General features: G+C 36.1%; 1 protein-coding gene across 1 annotated transcript in view; it reads left to right on the plus strand.

Annotated features, from left to right (window-relative positions):
* The window catches only part of SNTG2 (syntrophin gamma 2), a 295649-nt gene that overhangs the window by 217048 nt on the left and 54023 nt on the right, over positions 1-24578 (plus strand). Inside the window, exons 10-11 of the mRNA XM_067294829.1 lie at positions 5642-5771; positions 13423-13461. Coding sequence (XP_067150930.1) covers positions 5642-5771; positions 13423-13461 — 169 coding nt within the window. The remainder of the gene's footprint in view (positions 1-5641; positions 5772-13422; positions 13462-24578) is intronic.

The raw sequence follows: 24578 nt of genomic DNA on the forward strand, positions 1-24578 counted from the left end.
ATAGCCCAATTGTATGAGTAACTTGATCATTATTTGAAAATATGAGGCTATATAAAATCTACAAGTACTAAAGCCCCTCATTTCTTAAATTTCAAAGAGATAAAGATTCAGAGAATACTTTCTTGGGAATTTCCATTCATATCCACCCATAATCCATAAAACTTCAGCCTAAATAGAAATAGAAATTCTAGCAAGAGTGCCATACAGTAATGTAGATAAGCCAATAGAAAATGCTGTAAGAAACACAAGAAAATTTGAAGCCCGTCATGAAAACATGTACAAACAGGGAGGAAGACTGAGTTAGGACCTGGGAAGATGTAAAGCTGATTGAGTGTGTCTGTCTGTAAGAACATGTTAGTAAACTTCTTTGGATAAAACAGCTGCTGCTGTCAGACAGGCATCTAGACTTTTATTAAGGAAATACTATATAACTTTGAGATAAATCTAAAGAACAGACTGTTTCACATGCCACAGAAACTGAAAATCTTAAAATAGCTTTTGCTGAAATCCTTAGCTTCTAAAAAAGTAGAAATTTAGCTTTTCCCATTTCAGTTGGCACTGAGAAGGCATTTTCTCTTATAAAAGTCCTTTTGCTTAACACCTCTCTAATAGCTAATGGCTCTATATGGCAAAACTCACAGTGGCCATTTTAAGTTTTATTAGTGTTAATTATTATTAATTGCCAAGAAGTGTCAAAGTCAGGAAGCGAATTTAAGTCTATCGATGCCTATCTGTTATTCTGACTGCCATTTTCACTAAAACAGTGTTATTTTATTAAAAGAAATTAATGTAATTAACAAACCCCAAAACAGACCAGGATGCAGATTCATCCATCATTTCACCATGAAAGTGGGATATAAATAGACTGAGTATATAAAACTGTGCCACATGCTCCTGAGTGGTTATGCTTACAAGAAACAACAACAAAAAAAAGTTACAGGTAAAAGGCTGGAAATAATATCAAAGAAACATAAGGGCAATGTGGCCCGAATCCCTAAAGTTTAGGAAAAGCAAACATTCTAAAATTCTTATTCACACTCGTGCAATGTCCAGTTAAAGATAATATGGCCAGATTCAGTAGTGTCCAGCTACAGAAATGTAGAGTGAGAGAAAGCTGTAGAAACTAACAACACAATATGAAATATTAAAAGGAGACTATTTTCATCAGAATTTTTTCTGCATCTGAAGTGTTTGTACTTTTCCCCATAGAAGTCACACATCAGCAAAAATGATCTCTTACATTTAATGCATGAAACACATACCTAACAATTAATGTTTGTTATCCTTCTTCCACACCTGAGGAAGAGATAAGATATTTTAAATGTTGGAGAATGATGGCTGGCTCCAGATGATTGTCACTTCACAGCCACAATGATGCTGTCTTTGAACAGGCTACATTGGAGAAAATCATGCATCTCCAGTCTTTCAAGATGAGAAAAGGGCCTTCAGTTTTCTCAGCCTGGGAGTTTAAATGATACTTTCTCAGTAAGACTAGTTATACATGATACATTCAGTGATTGCTGCTTTGTGGTGAAGAATGCTTTCAATCATATCAAAGTGGGAAAAATTCCATAAAGTTGATGCATCTATTAAAGTGGAGAGTTCTGTATTTGGAAGGACTTTATCTTTTACTTGACTCAGAGATGAGTTTCATGAGCTTTGGTAGTCAGTTAAAATAATTATGTAAAATTCTTGATAATATCATCCCGTCTGTATTTGAAATGATACTGAGAGTAAAGCACCAGCACACAATCTTCCTCAGAAAAGTAACTGCTTACATTTCTGTTTTCTTTTTTTTTTTCTTTTTGGGGGGTGTTTTTTGGTGACGGGGGCATTTAAAGAGTCTCAGAAACATTTGAAGCATGTTTACCTTCTATATAGTTGTGTATAAGTTGTATGTTGTAGTCAATATTCGTTGCCTGCTGTTTCTAAATATTACCAGGCTTTAAGAACTGCAGTCCTTTCATTTCTGGTTCTATTTGCAATAATTGGTACAGTAACAGGAAAAGTAGAAGAGATGGGAATTTCCTCTAGCTGTGTCTTTCAATGGGCAGAGGAAAAAAATAGCCAAAAAAGATGTATCTTATCATATTTTGTGGTGATGAGATGACTACATAGCATCTTGAGATCTCTCAAACCTGTTTTTCAGTATTCAATAGAAAACAGATAAAAGGAGTAGGTGCATACTGGTGCATTTCCCCCCATTCCCACCCCCATGCTTTGAAGAAATGGAGAAAGGCATGATCTTTAAGCCTCCAGGATTTATTTTCTCCTGAATTTCAATGCTGTCGTTGTGCTTGCATTATTTATTGATTACTTCATATAAAAAGAAAAGAAAAAAATTAGGCATTCAGTAGTTTTCTACTTAGCTTTTATTTTTAGCTTCGATATTTGTTTTTACTTTTTGCCGTATATATATTATACTTTTCAGACTACAGAGTAAAACAGAACAATATGTTATGTGATTTGTAGAGGGAAACTACTGTAATTAAAGGCAAGAAATAATCATAATAAAGTTGAGTATGTTGAGAACAAAACCACTGTATTACCAGCACAGACTTACTGGCTGGCATCTGTAAACTTTGCTTGTTCCTTTTCTGTTTCATTTCAGTCACTTGCTTCAAAGGGGACTGCTTTCTGGTAAAACCAGCTTTCTGCTAAAGTCACCACCAAGCAGTGTGACCACCTGTGGCCCATCAGAGGCCTTGAACCAGAGAGAGCTCCTGAGGGAGGATGCAGCCATCCTGGTCACAGGCTGCAGGGGCACATTGGCTGGAGACCAGGAATGGGGTCAGCGGAGGAGGTGGTTGAGCTATCAGTTGAAGAGGAGATGAAGGAGAAGAGCAGCTGCATAGCATCATGGAGGATGAACAGGAGATTGCCAGGTTCTTCGCAGAGACTCTGGGGGGACAGGACTGCGCCTGTCCACCCAGATTGTTTCATATGATGAAACAACTGTCTCTGTAGATGAGGGGAGAGCAGTGGATGTTATTTACCTTGACTTTTGGAAGACTTTGTGCAGTCTCCTGTAGCATCCTTGTAGCCAAATTGGGGAGAATGGACTAGATGAGTGGACTACAAGATGGATGAAATTCTGGCTAGACTGTTGGGCTCAAAGGGCAGTGGTTGATGGTTCAAAGTTTATCTGGTGGCTGTTTACAAGTATTATGCCTCAGTTGCCTGTAGTGGGGCCAGTAATATTTAACATCATTGGTAATCTGCTCAGCTGGACAGAGTACATCCTCATCAAGTCCATGGATGGCATCAAATTGGGAGGAGCAGTAGACATGCTTGAGGGTAAGACTGCCAGCAAGAAAGACCTCAGAAAGGTAAAGAATGAGCCAACAGGAATCTCATGAAGGTCAGCAAAGACAAATGCAAAGTCCTGCACCTGGGTCAGAATAAGCCTATGCAGCGATAACTGGTAGGGAACAGTTCTGCAAAAGGGCTTGGGGATCCTAATGGACGGTACACTGAGCAGAGATCAGCTTTAAGCACTTTCAGTGGTGAAGGCTAACACAAATGGGGCTGTATTGGTAATAAAAGGGTCTACAGGTCAAAGGAAGTGATTATTCCTTTCTGCTTTGCATTTGTGAGGCCACATCTCAAATACCTGCATCTAGAATACTGTGTCCAGTTTTGGTCCTCTTGTGGAAAAGAGATTTGTAATGTAAACCTGTTAGCCAGCAGGTTGGACTAGAGGACTTTTGGGATCCTTCGCACCCTGTTCTTTGGTTCTGTGCAAATAGCCTGTGACTGAAGCATTCAGAACTCTAGACATGTTTGTTTGAATCTGTCAACTGGCTTTTATAACTGATCACCATATTTTAATAAGGAAAAGGATGTGACAACTGGAGTTTGTAGTGTCATCTGAAGTATTGCCAGCATCATGCTTTCAAACAATAAAAGATTAGTTCATTTTTATAATAAAATTTGTTTTGTTTTGTTTCTATCTTGATTGTTTAGTGCATTAGTTGTTAGCCTAAGAGTTTATTTCTGTGATCTTTCATCAGCCACTTGTATAACTTTGTGCCACTTGAATAGGGCATTCACATTGCATTCATTTATGCATCTACTCTGAATGAGTTAGAATCCTAGGCATTCTATGGATTCAGTGGAGGACATTTACTGTTTCCTGCTTCACTTAAATATATCTTAACTTTGATATTTAAATTTGATGTTTAAAGTAGGCATTCTGAATGGCTTAACTTCGTGACATCAGATTCAGTCTCTTTCCATGCTCCACTGTCTACACAGATAGTAATAGAACTTTCCTATCTCAGAGGGGTGTGTGTATATATATATATATATATATATGCATAGGGATACTGTCTTGTGAATATTGTATTTGATGGGAATTTTATAATACCATTTTGAGCAAGTATATAGATTTGAGTCTTCATGTGCACCGTCAAACTCCCTATGAATGACAAATATTAGGTTAATTATTTTTTCAGTAGGTCATGAGTAAACATGCCTTGTAACCTCCAAGTGTCACTTTGGATGCCCATTTTGACATATATCATAAACTAAACATTACTGGACTTGACCTTAGATCAGAGGATCCCAGGGAAACCCTGCAACTTCGTAGAGCACTATTCTTGAGTCAGTATCTTATTTTCTTCTAGGTTAGTTCTGAAAAGAAACCAATATGACATATAAATATAAATAATCTGCTCTACAAATATTGCAGAGAGCAGCAATTTTTTCCAAATGATATACAAAAGAAACATATACACAATCTTTCAACTATTTAGAATTGTCTTTTATAGGAGTATTTGAGCTTTCTGAAGTTCTGTTGCTGAAAATAATATGTTACATATTTTAAAGATACCTAAACCAGTGCACTTCCATGCCACTGCTTAATTTTCTGTTGTTCCTACCAAAAAATCTAATAGTTAAAATGCATAATGATACCCCATTCCATCATCCAGATGTGTGGGATTTCAGAGGTATGTGGATGGTGCCTAACTTACTGCAAGTAGTGAGGAAAGCACTGGCATTTTCAGAATAAAGTTGTTATATAAAAGATGCATAAAAAGTGAATAAATGCAATTAGAAATTAGCATGTGTAGATGCTATTAAGAAAAAGGGCCTTATGCTGAAAGATTCTTTAAAGAAAATTTTAAGTATATTCTTATATTCTTCAGATATTCTATGTCATAAAGGAGCCTAAAGGAAGCATTGCTTAGAATTTTATATAAAAAATTATAGGAATCCAAGAAGTTAAAACTAGGGAAGTCAATTCTTTGCAACTTATACATCCTTAGTATATGAAACCAAAATGCATCAAATGCAGAAAAAAAGTCTTTTTGGTTTCAAGATTTGTTATAGTTGTTCACAAAAATCTAATGCATATGTCCTTAGTCTGCTACACTAAGTTCAGTAATTATAAACATATATCTATACCCTAGCAAATGATCAGGGCGTACAGATACCGGTACAGAGAAAGTTTTTATTGTATGTATTGCTCCTGATACTGTCCATTATTATCTTTCTTTCTTTTGCCTTTCCTTTGCTTTGTAAAGTCAAAACCCCAAACTTGTCAAAGATTGTAAAGATCACTTGAACCCTGAAAAATATTGGGCAGTTTCAGAAAACTGACTATCTTCCTTTATGGATATGTTTCTTCTTACTGCAGATCTAATGCATTTGAAGTGCTGGCACTCGATGGAGTTAGTACTGGGATACTTCAGTTATATACAGCCCAGGAGAGTGCTGACTGGCTGAGAGCAATATCAACTAACATCAGTGATTTGACACTTCAAAATGTATGTTACTTTCTGCATATTTTTTGTCTATGCTGTCTTAAAATTATTTCTAATTTCCAAAGACAGAAAATAATTCACATTTAAGATACAAGATATAAAACAAATGTGTGTGTATTGGGAGGAAAAGAAGAAGGAAAAGAGAAGAGACAGGGTTTCTGGTAAATCAAAACAGTCCTGAAGTTTTCAAGACTTGCAGTACTATTGTAAAACAGAGAACAATAGAAATTCAGGTTGCCTTTATCATTTTAAAGATTCTTTTAAGGCAAAATATTCACCCTTTCTAGTCATTTCACAGAGCTTTGGATAGGGCCAATTATATCACTTTTACATTCTCGAAATTAGTGTGCTTAAAACATGGATTCAGAAATTAGCATTTGTTGATTTTGAAGTAGGGATGTGGAAATTTTGTAACTAGTGAAGTGTAACTTATAGGGGCTCATTGGGAGGCAGTATTTTTTACCTCTCTAACTTGTCTAGGAATTGGTTTATTTAAAGTCTTATGTTCCATCTTTTTGCCTACAGGTATAAAGGTGCTTGTGCCAGTGTAAATTACTCCTGTAAATTCAAAAGTAGCATTTGTTATTGAAAACAGAGGTACTAAATAAACCCTGGAGAAACAGAAAATCATTATTTGGACAACAGGTTATTATTCCAAGAAAGAACAGCTGGAAACTATTGAAGATTCTGGAATGAAACATAAAGTCAAATAGGCAACTTAATAATGTACACTATTGAAAATATATACCAGTCTTTATGAGCTGGTAGAAATCAACGATGAAAAAAATACAAGCACAGTTTGCCCTGAGAGAATTACCTGGGCAAATTTTTAATCTCTTTCTTTAGATGTGTTAAGACTGAAACATCTTCTATAAACCAGGATCTGGTAGAATAAATATCTTTAATTTGTACTCCAGGTTAATTGATGCTTAGTTATTCAGATTATATTGTGTAGAATTTGTATCAGGTTTGATCAATCTTTGATCAAACTAGATAATAATTTGACTTTTTTGGTCTTCAAAAGTTACTTGGAATCATATATTTGATCACAGTAGTTCTTCTATTAAATTAATTCTTTTTTTTTAATCTGAAATTATTTAAGGAGATCTTTGACAAAATCAATATATTTGCTTATGATGTATCCTTTATAAATATTCCCTTCTAGGCACTATTTAGGTAAAGTTACCTCGTTTAGAGGTTATTGTTTCTATTTGATAAATCTAGGAAAATAATATACATTATTCAAGAATGTTCATAATTGCCTGCTGTGTGAATAGTGGAAAGCAGTTCACTGTAATATTTTTAGAGCAATTCCACTTCCTAGTTCCTAATCACAATTCTTTTTCTTTCTAAAAAATTCCCATGAGTTAAAGCCATTCCAAGTATGTAGCTGAATATGACAATAAAAAGTGGCTATAAATACAAGCAGGGTATTTATTAATATATTTTATTACTGGTAGGGTTCTGGTCTGGTTCTTTGGAACGCAACGTGTGTGGTAGCATGTGTCCTGACATAGTATCCTCACTGTGTTGTGACCTGTCTGCAAGAATATTTTGTTATCTGCTGAGTACTTTTACTGATCTTCATTTTTCAGTTATCTATCACAATATAGAATTGTGTAAACAAAATACTGCATCTTGTGTCTTCCTCTTTGGGAGGGGTTTCATCAAGCTTTGTTAACAGCAGTGATAAATTCACATGTTTTAGGTCAGGTAGAGAGTAATCTCTATACAGATCATATTAAAGTGAGTAAAATCTTTACTTGGATTTAGTGCTTAACAGGCTGTGACAGATGTGCAGCCTTTGGAATAACTGAACAGATCTGGCCACAGTGCTATTTTAACTAATTACTAATCATCAGAACAACAGATGTAAAAGTCAATGAGAAACCATTTTATTGCAAACCTTTTTTAAGATCAGGAATGTGAGGCTGGAATGCAATTTCAGTAAAAGTTTGCAGTAAAAGAAGGCTCCCTGACTCTGAGAGAGCCAAGGGTCTATTTCATATGCACAGTGCTTAGGGCAAGGCCTTTACATTAGACTTCTTGAAAATCCATTCAGAATGCTTTTTATTACATTATTATCATCTCACAAATGGTCAGTATTTTTCTTTGATCATCTTATTGAAGTTGAAGTTAGGCTTTGTATCTGTAATTCCTCAGACTTTTTTTCCTGTATTTGCCCTTCTTTAGTCCTGTAAAATTTCAACCATTCTCCAGGAGTCCCTGAAGATAATCAGGATTCAAAGATTAGGGTTAGGGTTAGGGATTAGGGTTCAGCTAATTTCCTAACTTCTCAAGGGTTAATTTCATGAGTTCAGGTGAACACTGAGTTCATTGGCTTCTCTAAATATTTAACCTATTCATTTTCTGTTCTGCCCTATGCTGTCATGTCTGTAGATAAATGAATTCTGTTAGATACGTGATCACAATGGACCTTGTCACTAAGACTATCGGCATCAAGAATTTCAGCCTTTTCACCTGACCATAAGTGAGCTTATAAAAACTCACTTTTGCTTCTATATATTTTTAGATTTTCTATGTTTATGTTTATGCTTCTTGATTTTAGCAACTCTTCCTGCACCTTAGTCATTCTTACTTTACCTGTGCCTATCTGTGCCTCTTCTATATACATTCTTTGTCATACATGTTTGCATACCATTTGAATAATTTCATTTTGACGTTTAGTTCTTGAAGAGCTCCTGATGCAGGTGAATTGTTCTCTTACAACGCACCCTATCTTTCCTACATCATAATCCTTTGCCACTTTGCCCTTTCAACAGTTGGCAGCTCTCTGCCAGATCCCCTGCTGATGCCAGAAGACAATCCTAATGTAAGCAATACAAAAATAACTCTGCCACAATCTGTCACTTTTGCTAATGCTGGTCTACTCTTTTGAAGTACTGAAACATCTAACTTCTATGCAAAGGCAAGCTCACAGGGGATCAAGTGAAAGGGAGGAGTCGTCTTTCAATAGTGAAGATGTGAGAAGTTGTCATTGCCTAAGGATAACTACCACTGAATGTTAGCATAGCTAGAAAGTGTTACTCTGTAGATGAAATAATGATTCTGGTATTAGCCTGGAGAAAGTTAGTTCCTATAAGACAGAGAAGCACAGGGAATATAGCAACATGGAGAAAGATGTAAGCATGTCTTCTCAGCCTGCCTTCCTGATATTTGCCTTGCAATGCTGAGCTAGGAAAGCCTCCCAGTAACTGTCATCTTTACAAGCAATACAGATTTTTTCTAAAGATCCATGCCCCCCATTATTCACCATTCTGTCCATACTCTTATTTTTTGCATACTTTTCTACCAAAGAGAAACTTCCCTATCCTCTTCCTTTGTGATTCAATCCTCAGTCTCCTCAGTGTGCTCCAAGATCTTCACATTTACCTTTGGAGGAGGAAGAAAACAGAGATGAGTAAGCACCTTCCATCTATTTCTTCTTACAGCCCTTTTCTCACAGAAGAAGGTACAGCTAAAGACACTGAGGGAAGAAAAGGAACAGAAACTGGCAGTGAAGCTGCCATAATGAATCAAAAATCATAGGCAGCAACTTGATCCACATGTGCTTCTCACTGCTACTGTTTGATTTGTTTAGTTAGAAGGTTCTTTGCGGGGGAAGTGACAGCGCTGTGCAGGAGGTGTTTTTAGGAGACAGTTCTTTGGAATAATTTAGAATCCCCCCTCTGTTGTACACCATTCAGATAGCTATCTATTAAACATTTTTAGCTTGTGTCATGGGCTTTAATTATTTTCTTTCACACATAACACCAAACATTAATATAGACATGATAGGTAGAAACACCTAAAGTTGATGTTGCCAGTTCATTTGCATCATAGAAACTTATTTCTTATATTTATAGCTCTCTCAAGGTTTTCTCTTTTTTGCGGTGTGTTCTGAAGGCGTTGTGTTTTTCAAATTTAGTAACAAATTTAATAAATGAGCCGTTCATAAACAGATAAGGAATAAAAAGATGCAGTTGTTCCACTTTAACCATTATTTATGATATTTTTAAATCATTCCAGCAGCTCACTGGAGGATGATAGAAACTTAAAATTTGGTGTCAAAACAAGGATATTAATCCTAAATCATATATATGCTTTTGACAGCTGATTTAATTTCCATGTGTTGTATGGCTTAAACATTTTCTTTTACGTTTACGTACATGTATGCTTATGTACATGTATATCTAAAACAGTGGAGTGAAATTTCAGTTTGAGTAGGGAGAGATTTATGAAATATGAGCTTTGAACATTCATATAAAAAGGAAAGAGGAGCAGGTCTTTCTTTCTTTACAAACCAATATATGAGGTGCATGTAGATCAAAATGAAATCAGTTGTGTGTCCGTAACCTGTAGGAAGCGTTATACAAATCTTACTGCTCAATGATTATACAAATCATTCTATTGTTGTCTAGGGGGTAGTACCACAAGATAACATATCTTTTCTGCTGCTTCTTTTTGTTTTTAAACTCAGGAATTCCCATTTGGAAGTACCTCAGATCAAACCACTGAGATTGTAAAGGGTAGTCAGTAAGGGTAGGAATCCTGTCACCTAAATTTAGCCAATCAAATAGGATCCTCTTACTGTGTGAAAAGAGAAATAGACAGCTGTCAAGGTCTTCATATGTCTCTGCTGATTAGAAAGAGAATATTGATCTATTAAATGTATAACTTTTTTTTTTTTTTTTGAATTGCCAATGTTAAGTGAGGTAAATCCCAGCCTGGGAGGTATTTAGGTTTAAATGAGAGTTCTGAGTCACAGCAACCCCATTCTCTTCCTGCCTCCTGCAGATACCTATGCATTCATTTAAAACACAATATATTAATTACAATTGTTTAACAGTTCTAGTTATCTGACTCAGCCACTGCACTCTTTGTAGATCCAGATTTTTGGTTTTAGCTCCCCTGCTGTCCCAAACACCCATTACTGTACTGCAGTGCTGAAAACTCATGCATTCCCAACAAGGTGTAGCAAATTCCATTTGTATTCCTGCCACAATGCACCAGCTGTGGAGGGATGTAGGGAACATATGGTGATGTGCAATGTGGAGAGTGCGTACTTCCCTCTCCTCAGTCCAGTGACATAGGGGCATCATGTGATGCAGAAGGAGATCTTTCCTCTTCCCCCACTTATATCAGGGCTGTAACCATCCCTGCTTTGAATAGAGAATGAGTTAAGGCTCTGTGGTGAAGAGCGGAATCCAAAGCATTCTTCCTTATTGCCCTTACCAACTGGAAGCGATGCTGTTCATGAGGATGCTCTTCACATTACTTTTCTCTCATTCGCCAGAGATTATGCATGGCCAGTCTCACACACTTTTTCACAGGCACATCTGAACATAGTAAGGTAAAAAGTCGGCTAACAGAATTTCTTCCTTTTATAAAGAGAACTTAAAGTAGTTTGATTTGACTGGAAAGCAGGGTGAAAGGAGACAGGATCACTGCTTATTCTGTTTATTTGCACTGTATTATATTATAGTGATCTTATAATTTAGTGTGTCTGTGGTCACCTGCAAGAAAATAATATTTTCTGTGTGCATGCCTTGGTTTCTGAGTAGTTACTTCTTGTGTATATATTTCTCTGAAGCATTGGAGAATGGCTGGAGCTGAAGATAGGCAGGGCGTGATGGTATTCCCGGTGATGTTAAAGTATTTCAGATGCCTTTTTGTTATGTCTTTTCAAATGCACAACATTAAGCCCACTACCAATCCCCCAAATCAGATTGATGAAGACTGCTTCCTTCTGTAACACTGGGCTTGTCACCAATCTGTAGCATGCAAGTTACAGACAAGGTTTCTTGGGTTCCCACCACTTTGTTACTGTCAAGGCCCTGAGAGTGCCAACGACCTCTGCCACCCCCCCTCCCAGGGATTTGGCCGCATGTGCTCAAGGCCAGTGCTGACACTGTGCAGGTGTGCAGCCGGGGATGAGGCTGCTGTGAGAAGAGCTGTGGGAGAGAGCTGGGAGAAGCCTTGCTGGGTGCTCCCCCTTTGCTTGGAAGCCGCATGTTGGGATCGCTCATCCTTGGTCTTTGCCTGAGCTACGGTGCAGATGTCTGTGCCTGCAGGGCTGTGACCTGCCTCTGTTGTGGTGGCCCCACTCCTCCTCTGGGGTGGCAGGGCCCCTGCAAGGGGCTGGCGGACCCTTCCTGCGCACCATCAGATGCCTCGCCAGGGTGATAGCCAGGCCTGGCAGCTGCCCCAGGCTCCCGACAAGTCAGCTTTGGCCACCTTATCACCCAGGGCCTCAACTGGCACACCTGCACGGTTCAAATACACAATTCAGTTCAAGTGGGTTGCAAAACTTAGTGGGGAAAAAGACACCTTATGGCCCACTGTGGGTTACGGATGACTGACAAGTTCTTATAGCCCTGGGGCCTTTCTGTCATCCTCCATGTGTACCTTAAGGCTCTTGCTATCATCCTGTATTCCTCTATGTTGCATTTCATTCTAAGGTCATTTTGTTTAGGGTGGTTCTATACAGAATAAGCACTTGTTATTGCTATTGATTAGTTACAAATATATACAAATGTATATATATAACATTACACCCCACAACTGCAGTTTGCTATAAAAAAAAAAGAGTCTCATGCTCTTTAGATAATTATTATGGCTAAACAAGCTGTAACACAGCTCCAGACATGCCAAAGCAGGTCCAGACAAAGCCCAGCAAGACCTGAGGCTGGTGGTGTTAGCGTAGTGCAAGGCGTGTTGGCCTCTTACAGTCATGCTCTGCCTTTGAGGTTTACCCACAGATTTCGTCTTGCAAATTGCTCTTGCTCTTGCTAGGATACTGGTGATAGCCTTGGATTTCTTCTGCTCTTTTCCAGTGACTGTATCTTTTCCTGTGTATAATTGTAGCTTTTAGTCTGTTATCACAAGCTTTTCATTTTTTTATAAAATGAGGGGAAATGCTTTGTGATGATAAGATTGTTTGGAAGGACTCATCAGCTGTGTGACTGTTTGCAGGTTCTATCTAAATACAGGGGAGTCTTTCCTTGTAGTCATTCAATCTTTTCTTGTCTAAATCCCATATCTTTAGTTCATTGTTACTAATATTTCACTTTAAGAAGTGTTTCACTTTAAAGAAGGGTTTGTCAGGGTTTGTTCAGCAGTCATCTATGCCAATTATGACTGTCAAAGAAAAAACAAAATCAGCACACCTCTTCATTGACTAAACAGTGAGCAAAAAGGAAGATATCTAACTTTATATTGAACAAAAGGAAATCCTAAACAAAATTCCCTTCATCTGTCTTATATGCTACGTCCTTCATTTCACAAAGTACTTGAGCACATGCCTAATTTGCAGATCTGCTTAAGCAATTGTTAACTGAGATCTAAATGACATATCTACAGTACAGTATAATATTTTCACAGTGGTAAAGTACAATTCATAAAGCCAATACTTTATGAAGGATTTCCTGAAAACTCTGATGAAAGGTTTCCTGTCTTTTGAGTCCTTTGTTTTCTAGGCTTAGTATAATTATAATCTAGTATGTCTGCACTGAAAATGTATAATTTCTTATCAGTATAATTTTAAAGTACTAATACCAGTGTGCATTAACTATGTCAATGCTAATTGCCTCATAGTAACTCTTAGCATCAGAATATTAATAACTCTGAGTATTTTTCTATATCTGTTCTATAGATGAAAATGGCAAATAAATGCTGTTCTCCCTCAGACCAGGTAAGAATTTAATTGTACTATCCAAATGTATTCATCATTGCCAGAACAAAAATTATTGATTTTTCTAATTCTTGTCATTTCTTTAAGTTGCAAAATTTGTAGAGCTTACATACAGACATATAGTCAGTTTGCAAATTCTAAAACCACATTTGCAAAATCTGTTTTAAATTCTGAAATATCATAGTTAACACAGCAGATTCTCACTAATCAACAGTAATGAGTAGAACCCCCCATTTTAGATTTAAAAAATAAAAACAAAGGAAAACTAAAAAAAGAAGTCTATATCACTGGGTTAGATGGAGCCATGATCTAAGGTAAAAGAGGGAGACAGTGTAACTTACAAATATGACTTGGAAAACATACTGTATGCTTGTATGCCTATAGCTGCAGCGAGTCTGGCAAATTGATGTAACTTTTTATATATATCACATTATTATGCACAGATAGCCCAGGAATATATTGCAAATACAGTCTCCTTTGGATGTGTCATGCTGTGCAGACTACATGTTTGCAGTGACCATTTGTCTGGGGCTTTTGGAGCTTAGGGAGCCTGATGAAACATTGCTGCACCTCTAGCTAGCCAAATATCCTGAAGACCCAATGAATTTACTGCACTGGAAAGCCTTCTTACTTACTGTGGCATTGCAAAGTTTTTTTGTTTTTTTTTTTCCATTTACTTTGTAAAATATATATATATATATATATATTTACAGGCTAATTCTATAATTCTGGGAAATAAATTGAATTTTATATCATAAAACTAATGAACTTTACATTTATTTGCTATCCTTGCATCAATCTGGTGCTGAACAGGAAAAAAGAGCCCAATCCTTGTCTGTTTCCAAGAATGCTGCATTTGCAGATTAAAAAAGTGAAAATTAGCCAGGTTTTCTTTTACTACTTACTGCTTTACTATAGAAATTTATTATAGATTTTTACTACAGAATTAAAAGACTGAGTCTAGAAGTATTTTATATTGACATCAAATAAATGTTTAAATATTTGTTATTAATTACACAGCTTGTATATTCTTTCATGTATCACCATTTTGTCATCTTATCTGAAAAACATACTTGGACATTTATAGACTTTTCTAGAAGTTATTAAAAATATCTAACCATTTACATTTTCTTACCCAGAAAACTGCTTTATTTTGTTATATTTATGTCCGCATTTTGGAGAGAAAAAAAAAAAAAAGTACACCTGAAGAACTACTATAAACTTTAATTCTATGCATAGTAGATACCCAAAAGTTATCCCTAAAACAAAATAAATACCTACATAAGAAGGGAGCATTTAATTATTCCTTCTCATTGTTAATCAGACTGATATGAAAAACAGGTGATTATGAATGGTAAGGGAAAAGATATTGAATTTGGATATATGTTGTTGGATGAACTCCTTACTACAAGTACTTTAGTAACTATTTTCATAGCATCTGAATCACATTTTAAATTTAATGATATATTATCTATAAGTTAAAGAAATGAAGAATAATGATAAATGACAATTGTTCCCTGTAATTGCTTACCTACCTGCAGTATAGTATAACTACTAGTGTAATTAATAATATGTTCCAAAATGTATTTAATGTTCTTGGGTCTATCTCTTTTTTGGAGCTGCAGGGGTACTGAAATCAAAGAAATGCCATATTTGCTATACTGTAGCATTCACATGAAAAGCTGAAAATGGTATTCCAACTTCTATTTTATTAAAGACAGAAGTAATAATTGACATTAAAATGTCTGCTTTTAAGAAGCTCTTTCTTAAATTAAGCACAGGAGCATTAGAAGCACTCTTCGTTGATACAGACAGCCTGTAGAGTTGCATTTAAAGGCTTTGGTTCAAGGTGCTGAGAGTTATAAGGTGAATGAAGATGATACAAGAATGAGCTTTTTTGTGGTAATGGATGACTTTGCAAATGATTGATTCTATTCTCTTAAACTTTATTTATCTCAATTTTTGTACATGTAATGTGATACTTTAAAAAAAGGAAGAAGTGTTCTTCCTCAATTTGTAAATATTGGGGACAGTCATACGACCCAACATTAGATGCCTAATTTGATTTCCCAAGTTAACAGGTTAGTCTCTATAAACTAGCCAGTTAGGGCAGAAAAATATTCTTTTCCAGAGTGTTATTCAAATGTGGAACTTAATACCAACCAGTGTTTTAAATGATCCTTTATGAGCCTCTCCTTCTGCTTTGACTATACTGGGGTCCTAAGAAGACCCCAGTAGCCTCTTAACTTATCATCTAAGGTAGGTCCCTAAAGTTAAGCAGTACAAATCAATCACCCTTTTTACCTTCAGAACATGAAAGGAAGGAAAGATGCAATTAGAACATAAATTTCTGGAATGGCAAATTTAAGGCAAGACTAATGTCACTTACATAATGTGTTTACAAACCTGAATTGATCTTGTTATAATTGATTTAAAAGACAGAGAAAAGATAAGCTTGAGTGAACAGAGGTAATTTGAAGAGCTTCCTTAAGTAAATTTTGTGATAGTTGCAGATTTATCCTTCTTTTTGAGTATGGACATTCCTGATGAATTAAATAGAGCCTTTGAGTTTCATTACTGTGTCAGTTGCCATGAGTTTTCTTCATTGCCTTCAGAATCCAAACTAATCTTTCAAAAAGGGGTGAGATCGGATCAGGACAGGTTCTATTTAGATTCTGTTTTTCATAGGTCTGTAACATACTAGGATTTGGCATCAACAAATACAAAATTAGTTTCTTAAACCTGGGTTTCTTGCTTTCCTTTCATATTGTCCTTGACTGGTTTAACTGGAAATCTTATTCTGGAAATGCAGAACAAGATGAATTCCATGGGCATATAGCTAAGCAAATTGTAGAGTAAAGGGATAGAACTAATGGTTTTCAGGTCTAAAACAGCTGTATTTCTGGGTCTCATTGCCCAAAGAAAACATTAAACAAAGAGTTTGCACTTTGCCTTGCGTATAAGATCCAAAGTTAGGAAGAGGTAGTAGCAGAGGTAATGGTAGCAACAATTGTAATTATTATGACTATATTTATAATGTTAAATTAAACAGTACCAGGTCGTCAAGCTAATTGGCATAGTCTGGCTACATTCATACTACTAACGTTTCTTCTCCCTCCGAAGGAAGCATTTAAACTGGGAGGTATTTGAACTATTGGAATTTCATTTTTGCTAGTGCTTAAATCCCAAACTGTTCTTGGGAATTTTTTGGAGACTGCTAGCTATCCCAGACCATGTCATGCTAGTTAGTCTCTGTCAAGGACTAATTATAAAAATTTGACAGGTGTATGCAAATAAGTACCACTGCTGAAGCCCTGACACTATATGTAACCTGTGTAGACCTCAGATGATTGGAAACATCAGGTACCTAGGCATTGGGTACTTTTAGAGCAGATTGGTGCTCTGCAAAGAGACAGGGAGTTTGAGCTAGGTTGTACATTATTTTATTGAGTATGGAGGATGTTTACAGCTGCCATTGTCCAAACATTGTAACTTTTGATTCTGTTTGATATAATTTGTTACAGTGCTCTAGAGACTTGAAAGCACTTAATTCTGTTATCAATAAGCAGTTAGATTTGTGACTCAGTTTTCAAAAAGAAAAGCACTACTGGATTGCTGCATATTTTTTATGAAACAGTAAATTAGGTGATTCTTTCTGTACAGAAAAAATAATTGCAGGGTTGTTGTTTTTTTAAGACTGTATGAGCATTTCCCATCTCCCACTAAAGCAATACCTTTTCTTCTCAGTATTAGGAAACTGATCATCGGATATTAATCAATACTATGTATAATTTTACTTTATATGCTATAAAACAGATTTTCAGTGTTTCCTACAATGTCTTTCCTTGTTTGTTTTGATTTTTTGCAGTTGGAGGAAAAGGTGAACTCTTTCCCCATCATTGTTTGCATATGTATATTCCGTTTGCTCTTTTGTAGTGATCATATGGATTTCAGTATTTATAACAGTCAGTGATTTAGAGCATGAGGGGAATTTCATGAATTTGGAACCTTGCTTTAGTTGTGTCTTTTACCAGACTTCTGCATGGTGGTGCACAGATATTCTTATCTGCAGCCCTACACTTGTGAAACTTCCACTATGTTATACCAAAGTTTTACATTTGTGTTTCTGGTACAGTATCACCAATCCATAACATGCTTTTGAATCTGCTGACACTACTCCAGAACTGTTCACTGGCCTTTGCAACCTGAGTCAAGGCCTACAAAGGGCACAGTAACGTACTAATTGAATTAACTGGGGTTTGAATCATTCTTTTGTTTTGTTTCTGACATATATCTTCAGTAAAGAAGTGGAGTCACTTGCTTGCCTAAATCATGGGCTTTCCATTGACCTCCAGAGGAAATCATACAGAAAAATTCTAGATACAATTAAATTCTAGATACAATGATTATAAAAGAAGAGCATGTACCTGAAAGGCCAGGACACAGATTAAGATGTGACCAGCAAGAGATATATAGGTAACAAAAAATTACCCTGCAAGTTCATTAATAGCAAGAAGACAACAAAGGAAAATATTTGCCTTTACTCAGTTTATCAGAGATCAGCCTTCACTAAAAAGGTCAACTGCAACAGATGGTTATTGCAAGTAATACTAGCAAAATATGGCAAGATCTCAGATTACAAAATGAGGGAAAGTTTTGGTGCTACTTATGCTTTCAATGACTTGTGAAGTGAAAAAATGGTCAGAGTAATCTCAGAGCTATTATCAAGATATCTCAGAGGATTTATGACTGCCAGCTGATAGATCAAAAGACTAGGAAAGGGCAAACACAGTGGCTGTTATTGAAAAGAAAGAGAGACTGGAGAATTAAGAGACTAGTCGATTAACTTCAAACCCTAGAAAGAAATCTGAAATAAATAAGCAGAACATTTGTATACAGCTGAAAGATAACAAGCAGATGAGTGGCAGCCATGAAGGATTTGTCAAGAATAAGTAGTGAATATCTATTCTAATTTCCTTCTGTGGTAAGATAACCCATCTTGTGGATGGGTGAGAAGCAGTTGCTGACATATCTTGACTTCAGTAAAGCTTTTAACACTTCTTGACATGAGAGTATTGTAAAAAAATTTTGTCCAGATTTCCTGGTACAAACTTTGTTGGATAATCCAAGAATAGGTGTAAATGGTTCACTTTTAAAACTAAATGATATGTTGATGGAGTCCTGAAAAGGTCTCTCCTGGATCTAATTCGCTTGAATATTTTCCTTCCGATGCATTAGCAAAAGTATGTGCACTAGTTTCGTAGACATGAAGCTGTAAAAGACAGCATTAGACATAAGAATGATCTTGGCATATTGAAGAATGAGTCTGAAAAACAGGATAGAAGCCAGTTCTGGTACAGCACATAAGCAGGAATAATCAACAAATATTTGTGAGAGGCTGGGGAAGCTACTTGTTCTTCCAAAAAGTATTTGGGGCCATAAACTCTGTTCGGCAGTTTGGTCCATCCTCTGTCGTCTTGCTAGCATTAGCGAGGGCATCGTAGTGCTACAGACACACAAGGTTTTGTCAGAAAAACAACAGGTTTATTATTATACCAGGCTGTGGTAGTCAGGCACAGGGCTGATTAGCAGGGACCCCTCAAAAGTCCCAGTCATATGGTTTACCTTAAATTCCCTTTTCTCCCTTTTTCTCCCTTCCAAATAAGCACCCCCCCCCTTTGTTTAATCTTTCCTCATTGATCCCTATTTTTTCTCATTTTTACATTCTTTTTTGATTATTTCGGCCGTAGTCACTGATCCTCCACACCCTCAGTAAGCCAGCACCTCTCTTTCTTCTGATATTCTTCACCCAAGGGGAGTTCCTGATGCTTCCCTGTCATATATTTTGCCTGCCAGTTTATCCCATTATTGTTTTATTAGTTTAGCAGTGCTAGCCTGGAGTTGGCCAGCCACTTTTTCCTGTACATTGTGTGCAATGTCCAGCAGTTTCTCACATTGTTACCTTGTCAGTTTAACCTCAGGCCAGAGCTGCATACTATAACTACAATGTCTCCTATGAGACTTTTGATAAAGAGGCAAGCATTCTGGGCTCTATGTTAGATATAGGAGAGTGTACACTGCAAAACATGCAAAGTGTTCCATCTAATTTTGTGCACTATGCTACGGAAAAGATTTTGACCAAAGGCTTTCCATGGCCTCTGTGGAAAGGTTGAAAGAAATTGAGTTTTGTAACTTAAAGAAGAGAAAACAGAGAGGGGGATATGAAAGAAGTCTTCAGAAATGGTAACTCGACATTGCAGAGTGGAAGAAAATAAATGTTTTTATGTGGTTGATCAGAGAACGACATGTGGAAAGAAGCAAGGAATGATGCTACACAAACTACATGTTATGATTCATGGAATTTTTGCTCCAGTTATGGACTGAAGGAGTTTCTATTTCCTCTACTCTAAGGATGAAGCAATTTGAGTCTTTAATGGAGAGGGCAAAAAAAAGTCTTGAACTGTAATTATAGCACAGATGACTCATGTTAGACATGAAGAATAGACTTCATCTCTGGTAAAGCTGATAAAGTGCTGGAGTAGATTGTTGGGAGAAATTATGGAGTCTCCATTCCCGGAGGTCCTTAAGAGGTTAAAAAAACATCTTTTAAAAATAAAATAAGTATCACGAGTCCTGCATTTCAGAGAGGGTTTTAAACAATTTCTCAGAAGCCTTTTTCCGTCTCTGTTTTCGGTGATTATATAAACCTAATTCTGAATAAGGAACTTCTCAAATGTGAGGGGTTTTCCCCCTGTTCTTCATAGTAGAACTCCTGCCTCAGGCATGCCATGAACTCTAGCTTCATGCTGCAGATTCAAACACTGCGTATACTCTTATAAGATAAATTTCTCTTTTTCATTTTCTTAAATTAGAGAAAAACGTTTTATAAGTATATCATATACTGATAAATTTAGTTTCTCCAAACTGTTATTCTGCAAAAGTTAGATTCTTGCAGACTATAGTTTTAAGACTTACACATCTAGAAACAGAGCAGGACTAAACTCCTTTGAACATAATGCAACCACTTAAAGATAGAATTGAAATCTTCCTTTGTGATTGCTCTTACTTTATTTATATGCGATGTCAGTTATGCAATTCTTAATGAAATTCTCTTGATCTGCTTTGGAGATTTTTTTGGGACCTCAGTGCTTTCACTGAAAATAAAAGTTGTTGGAACAAATAAGCACCACTTCAAAGTACCTAAACAGTTGAACCTCTAATCAGATAGTTACTATGAATTCCTCTGTGACATAAATAACTATTACTATTATACTGATTTTGAAGATGAAGAAACTGTAGATAATAACGTTAAGAAATTTGTCAAACCTGATGGAACAAATCAATACATTCTGATTATTCTTGTTGCATTTCTGAACATGTTTCAAAAATCTCACTGTGTACTCTAAAACAAACACATTTCACAGTGTGTCATGGTGTTTGTATGTTCCATTTTTCTCTCTTTAGAATGGAAAATATTTGTGTTAATGAAATAGTTTGTATTAGTTTACTTTTTTAAAGTTGGAAGACTTCAAAACATTTGATTCTAGAAACTCTAGAATGGGTCAGACTAAGGAATCCTGTCTCAAAGACTTACCAGTAGTTCCTGTTGAAGAACTAAGTATATGAAACACAGTATTTAAACAGTGTTTCTTACCCTAATATTTTGACCATAGCTTCCAGCTGTCAGTTGCATTTATGGTTTCTCTGACAGTGACTGGAACAATGTAATTCTGGTTTTGGTGAAAAATCATGTTCTGTGATTAAGCTGTCTTCCTGATAATTTCATTGAGCTTCCATAAGCTCTTAGAATATAAAAGATTGTTAATGATTGTTCTTTATTCTCTGTTTCTGTACCATTCAGACCTCTCCCTGCTCTCTTTTCAATTTCTGCTCTCCAAGCTGAGTGCTGACCTACTGTATAGATTTCTTGTCTTTATGTCTGGACATCCATATTGTCATTTTCTGTAGTTTTTCTAGTTCTATTTTATCTCTCAATTTTCTTTGTTAGTTTCTGCCTTATGGTTATGAGAAGGAATCTAGAGGATATAGTCTTCTGCCCAGGGAGCTCCTCTTCACAGCTTTTAGAACGAATTGCTTTTCCACTCAGTTTTACAGAGCAGTGATTTCACTGGATTCACACTATGACATCAGTCCTTCTCCTTCAGGAAGATTCTCCAATCAAAATTATGTTAACATATTTTTAAGCAGAATTATCATGTGATTGATTAGGAAATAACATGCAGAAGGAAGCTGGGAGTTAATTTTCAGACTGAATTTTATTTTTTGAAGACCTTTTTGCAACAGCTATAGATTGATATTTTTTTAATTTTCCAGAACAGCAGAAGAAACAATTTGAGTCTTTATTTGCTGAGGAGAAGTTTTTTAAGCTCACTTTATGGTGGTTGTAATTTTGATAAAAAACTAAACAGAAATTTAAGAAAACAGTAACTAAGGACCTGAGTTTTCCACTGTTACTTAGTTTGAGTTCCTGCTGCGCAAGTAGTCCCACTGATTTAAAAAAATACAAGAATATGTAAAAGAACAGGGCTTCTACTAATATGGAAGAACAAGAATCACAATAGTTAAGTAAGGTTTGACCATCAGCTGTTGAGATATGAATGTTGCTTTGGAAGGGAAAAGAGGAACAACTGTACAGCATGAATAAAGAAGTACATCTAATTAGGTAAAAATAACAATAAGATTCAGATTAGACTGCAATTAATTCTAAATTAGTTCTAAGTTATTGCAGGACATATGCTGTGGAGTGATTCCATGAAAGTGACAAACAGAAACACAGTGACTGAAAGAATTAGCAAGAGGAGCTGTGGGGAAAATTACAAAGGAAAAAGATAAGAGGTCAAGACAAAACAATTTAGGTTTGATTTCAAAAACATATTCTATAGATTGAACTGAAAGGAAGAGTATCCATAAGATTTAAAGCATTTAAAGAATCTGAATCTTGTTTTGCTGATAGCCAGTTATCATGATCTCCAGATTTGATAAAGCAGTTCAGACCTCTTCCTGCCCAGATCACTAACCATTACATCAGATATGGTCTCCCAAAAGAAGAACATCTGAATATGTTTAAATATTGAAACTTTTGGTAATTTGGTCAAACATTGGAGCAGATTACCCAGGCAGGTTGTAGAATCTTCGTCTTTGATGGATATTCAAATATATATATATATATATAAAAATTGTGTTATGTTATTTGTGTTGATACTAAAAACTCATTTGGATAAGTCCCTGAGTAACCTAATCTACACTGGTACTGCTTCAAGCAGGAGGTTGGATTAGATGAGCTCCAGAGGTCCCTGTCAACATAAATTATTCTATGATTCTGTTTGAATCTTCTTTTCTAAAAGGCTGTCAGATGTCATCAAAAGGCTGTATATAGGCTGTAATAACTGTTTTGACATACCATTTCTGGACAAGAAGCTGAGAGCTGGATATTCTTGACTTAGTACAGGTGTGCACCCTTTTTTAATTTTGGTTGCACCTGCTCCAGCGAAATATATCTGACATTTAGCCATGGACACTGATCTACGTGTATGCTACAGGCATTCATAGCACATGGTGGGCAACTGTGCCACTTTGGCCAGTAGGTTGGGCATTACACTGAGCTACTGTATAAAAGGCAAACATAGGTGTATCACTTCCTGCTGCATTCAGAAAAGGATTTTTTTTCAAAGGCAACTTATTGATAACTGTTCTCAAGAGAGAGTTTTAGGTTTTAGATACCAACTTGAAAGAGAAGGCTATTATGAAATTACCAGTAGGCTATTATGAAAAAAAGGGGGTAACATCAGCCCCAGTTTTAACATCAGCCTTGTAATAGAAACAGTACTCACTAACCAAAGGACTCTGAATCCAAATTTGACATAGGCAGCCAGCTCCTGGGAAGATGAATGAAGTCAGACACATACCCATCTTCATGGTTTCCTGTGGGTTAATGTGGACATGTTGCTATTTGTGGTGTTCAAGTTGTGTCTAGCTTGGACTTATAAAATTCCCTCTGGGGTTGAAGCATGTAAAAATATTGAGTATCATCATTTCTAAATTCCTCTGTAGTTTCATCCCTAAAATATGTTATTTTAAATAAATGTTAAATATGTCATTCTGACAGAAATGAATTCAATTAAATAGAATGGAAGGCATCAATGTAATGCATCAGATCTTCTGGCATTTATTATTGTCATAATAATTATGTATGTGAGAGGCCTGCAGGTCACAAAGATACAGAAAAATCTATTAGTTTCCCCTCCGCCCCAAATACTGGTTAGAATATGCAGTCTGCCACTTGCTTTGGAAAAGACCAGAAAAAGGACTAAAGCTAAAACTAAAGCAATATATACTTCTCTTAGCTTTCTTATTTTTGCATTGTTCCATGGTGCTTTATGGTACAACATTAGTTTTTGACTTGCAGTCAAAGCTGACTTCTGTTGTAGGTTCTTCTCCCTCTTTAACTAAATGAGCATTCAATCCCATCTGTTCTGACCTTTCGTATGTCAGAGATCTACTTGATTTTCTTTAACTATTTTCCCCTTGAGTGTTTTGCTTCATTTGCTTTTCATAACTATTTAAGTAACAGTACTACATACAAAACGTACTGATGACTTTATTAAATGTAACACGTTAAGTTTCTAGTCATTTAGATGCTCTATTGCTGTAGGAAAACAGTAAGTGCAAATAAGAATGTTCATTCATCTGCTATCATTGGATTACATTTTGTTCGTGACACATTATCACCCCATAATGAGTGCCATTGCTCATTTTGTTCCTACAGGAACTTTTGTAAAGTATATTGGAAGACTTTAGGAGATTAATAACAGAGCAATGATGAATGGGCAATTTTCCATGCAGTTGCAAATAGCAGTCAGAAATTGATTAGGCAGTATAGGAAAGGAGTGCTAAAAGCAGTGCTAAAAATGGGGTAGTTTGTAGTGTTATGCCAAGTCAGCACTCCTCAAAACTTCAAATGGGAGGTTTTGGTCTAATCAAAATCTCCCTAGCATACTTATCAACCACAAGCAGCTTATTATTGAGTGCCAATATTTGGTTGTTTTGTGGGGGTTTTTTTCCATACAGACTTCTGTTGAACTGAATAATTATTCTTT

Source organism: Apteryx mantelli, chromosome 3, assembly GCF_036417845.1.
Source record: "Apteryx mantelli isolate bAptMan1 chromosome 3, bAptMan1.hap1, whole genome shotgun sequence".
NCBI lineage: Eukaryota > Metazoa > Chordata > Aves > Apterygiformes > Apterygidae > Apteryx > Apteryx mantelli.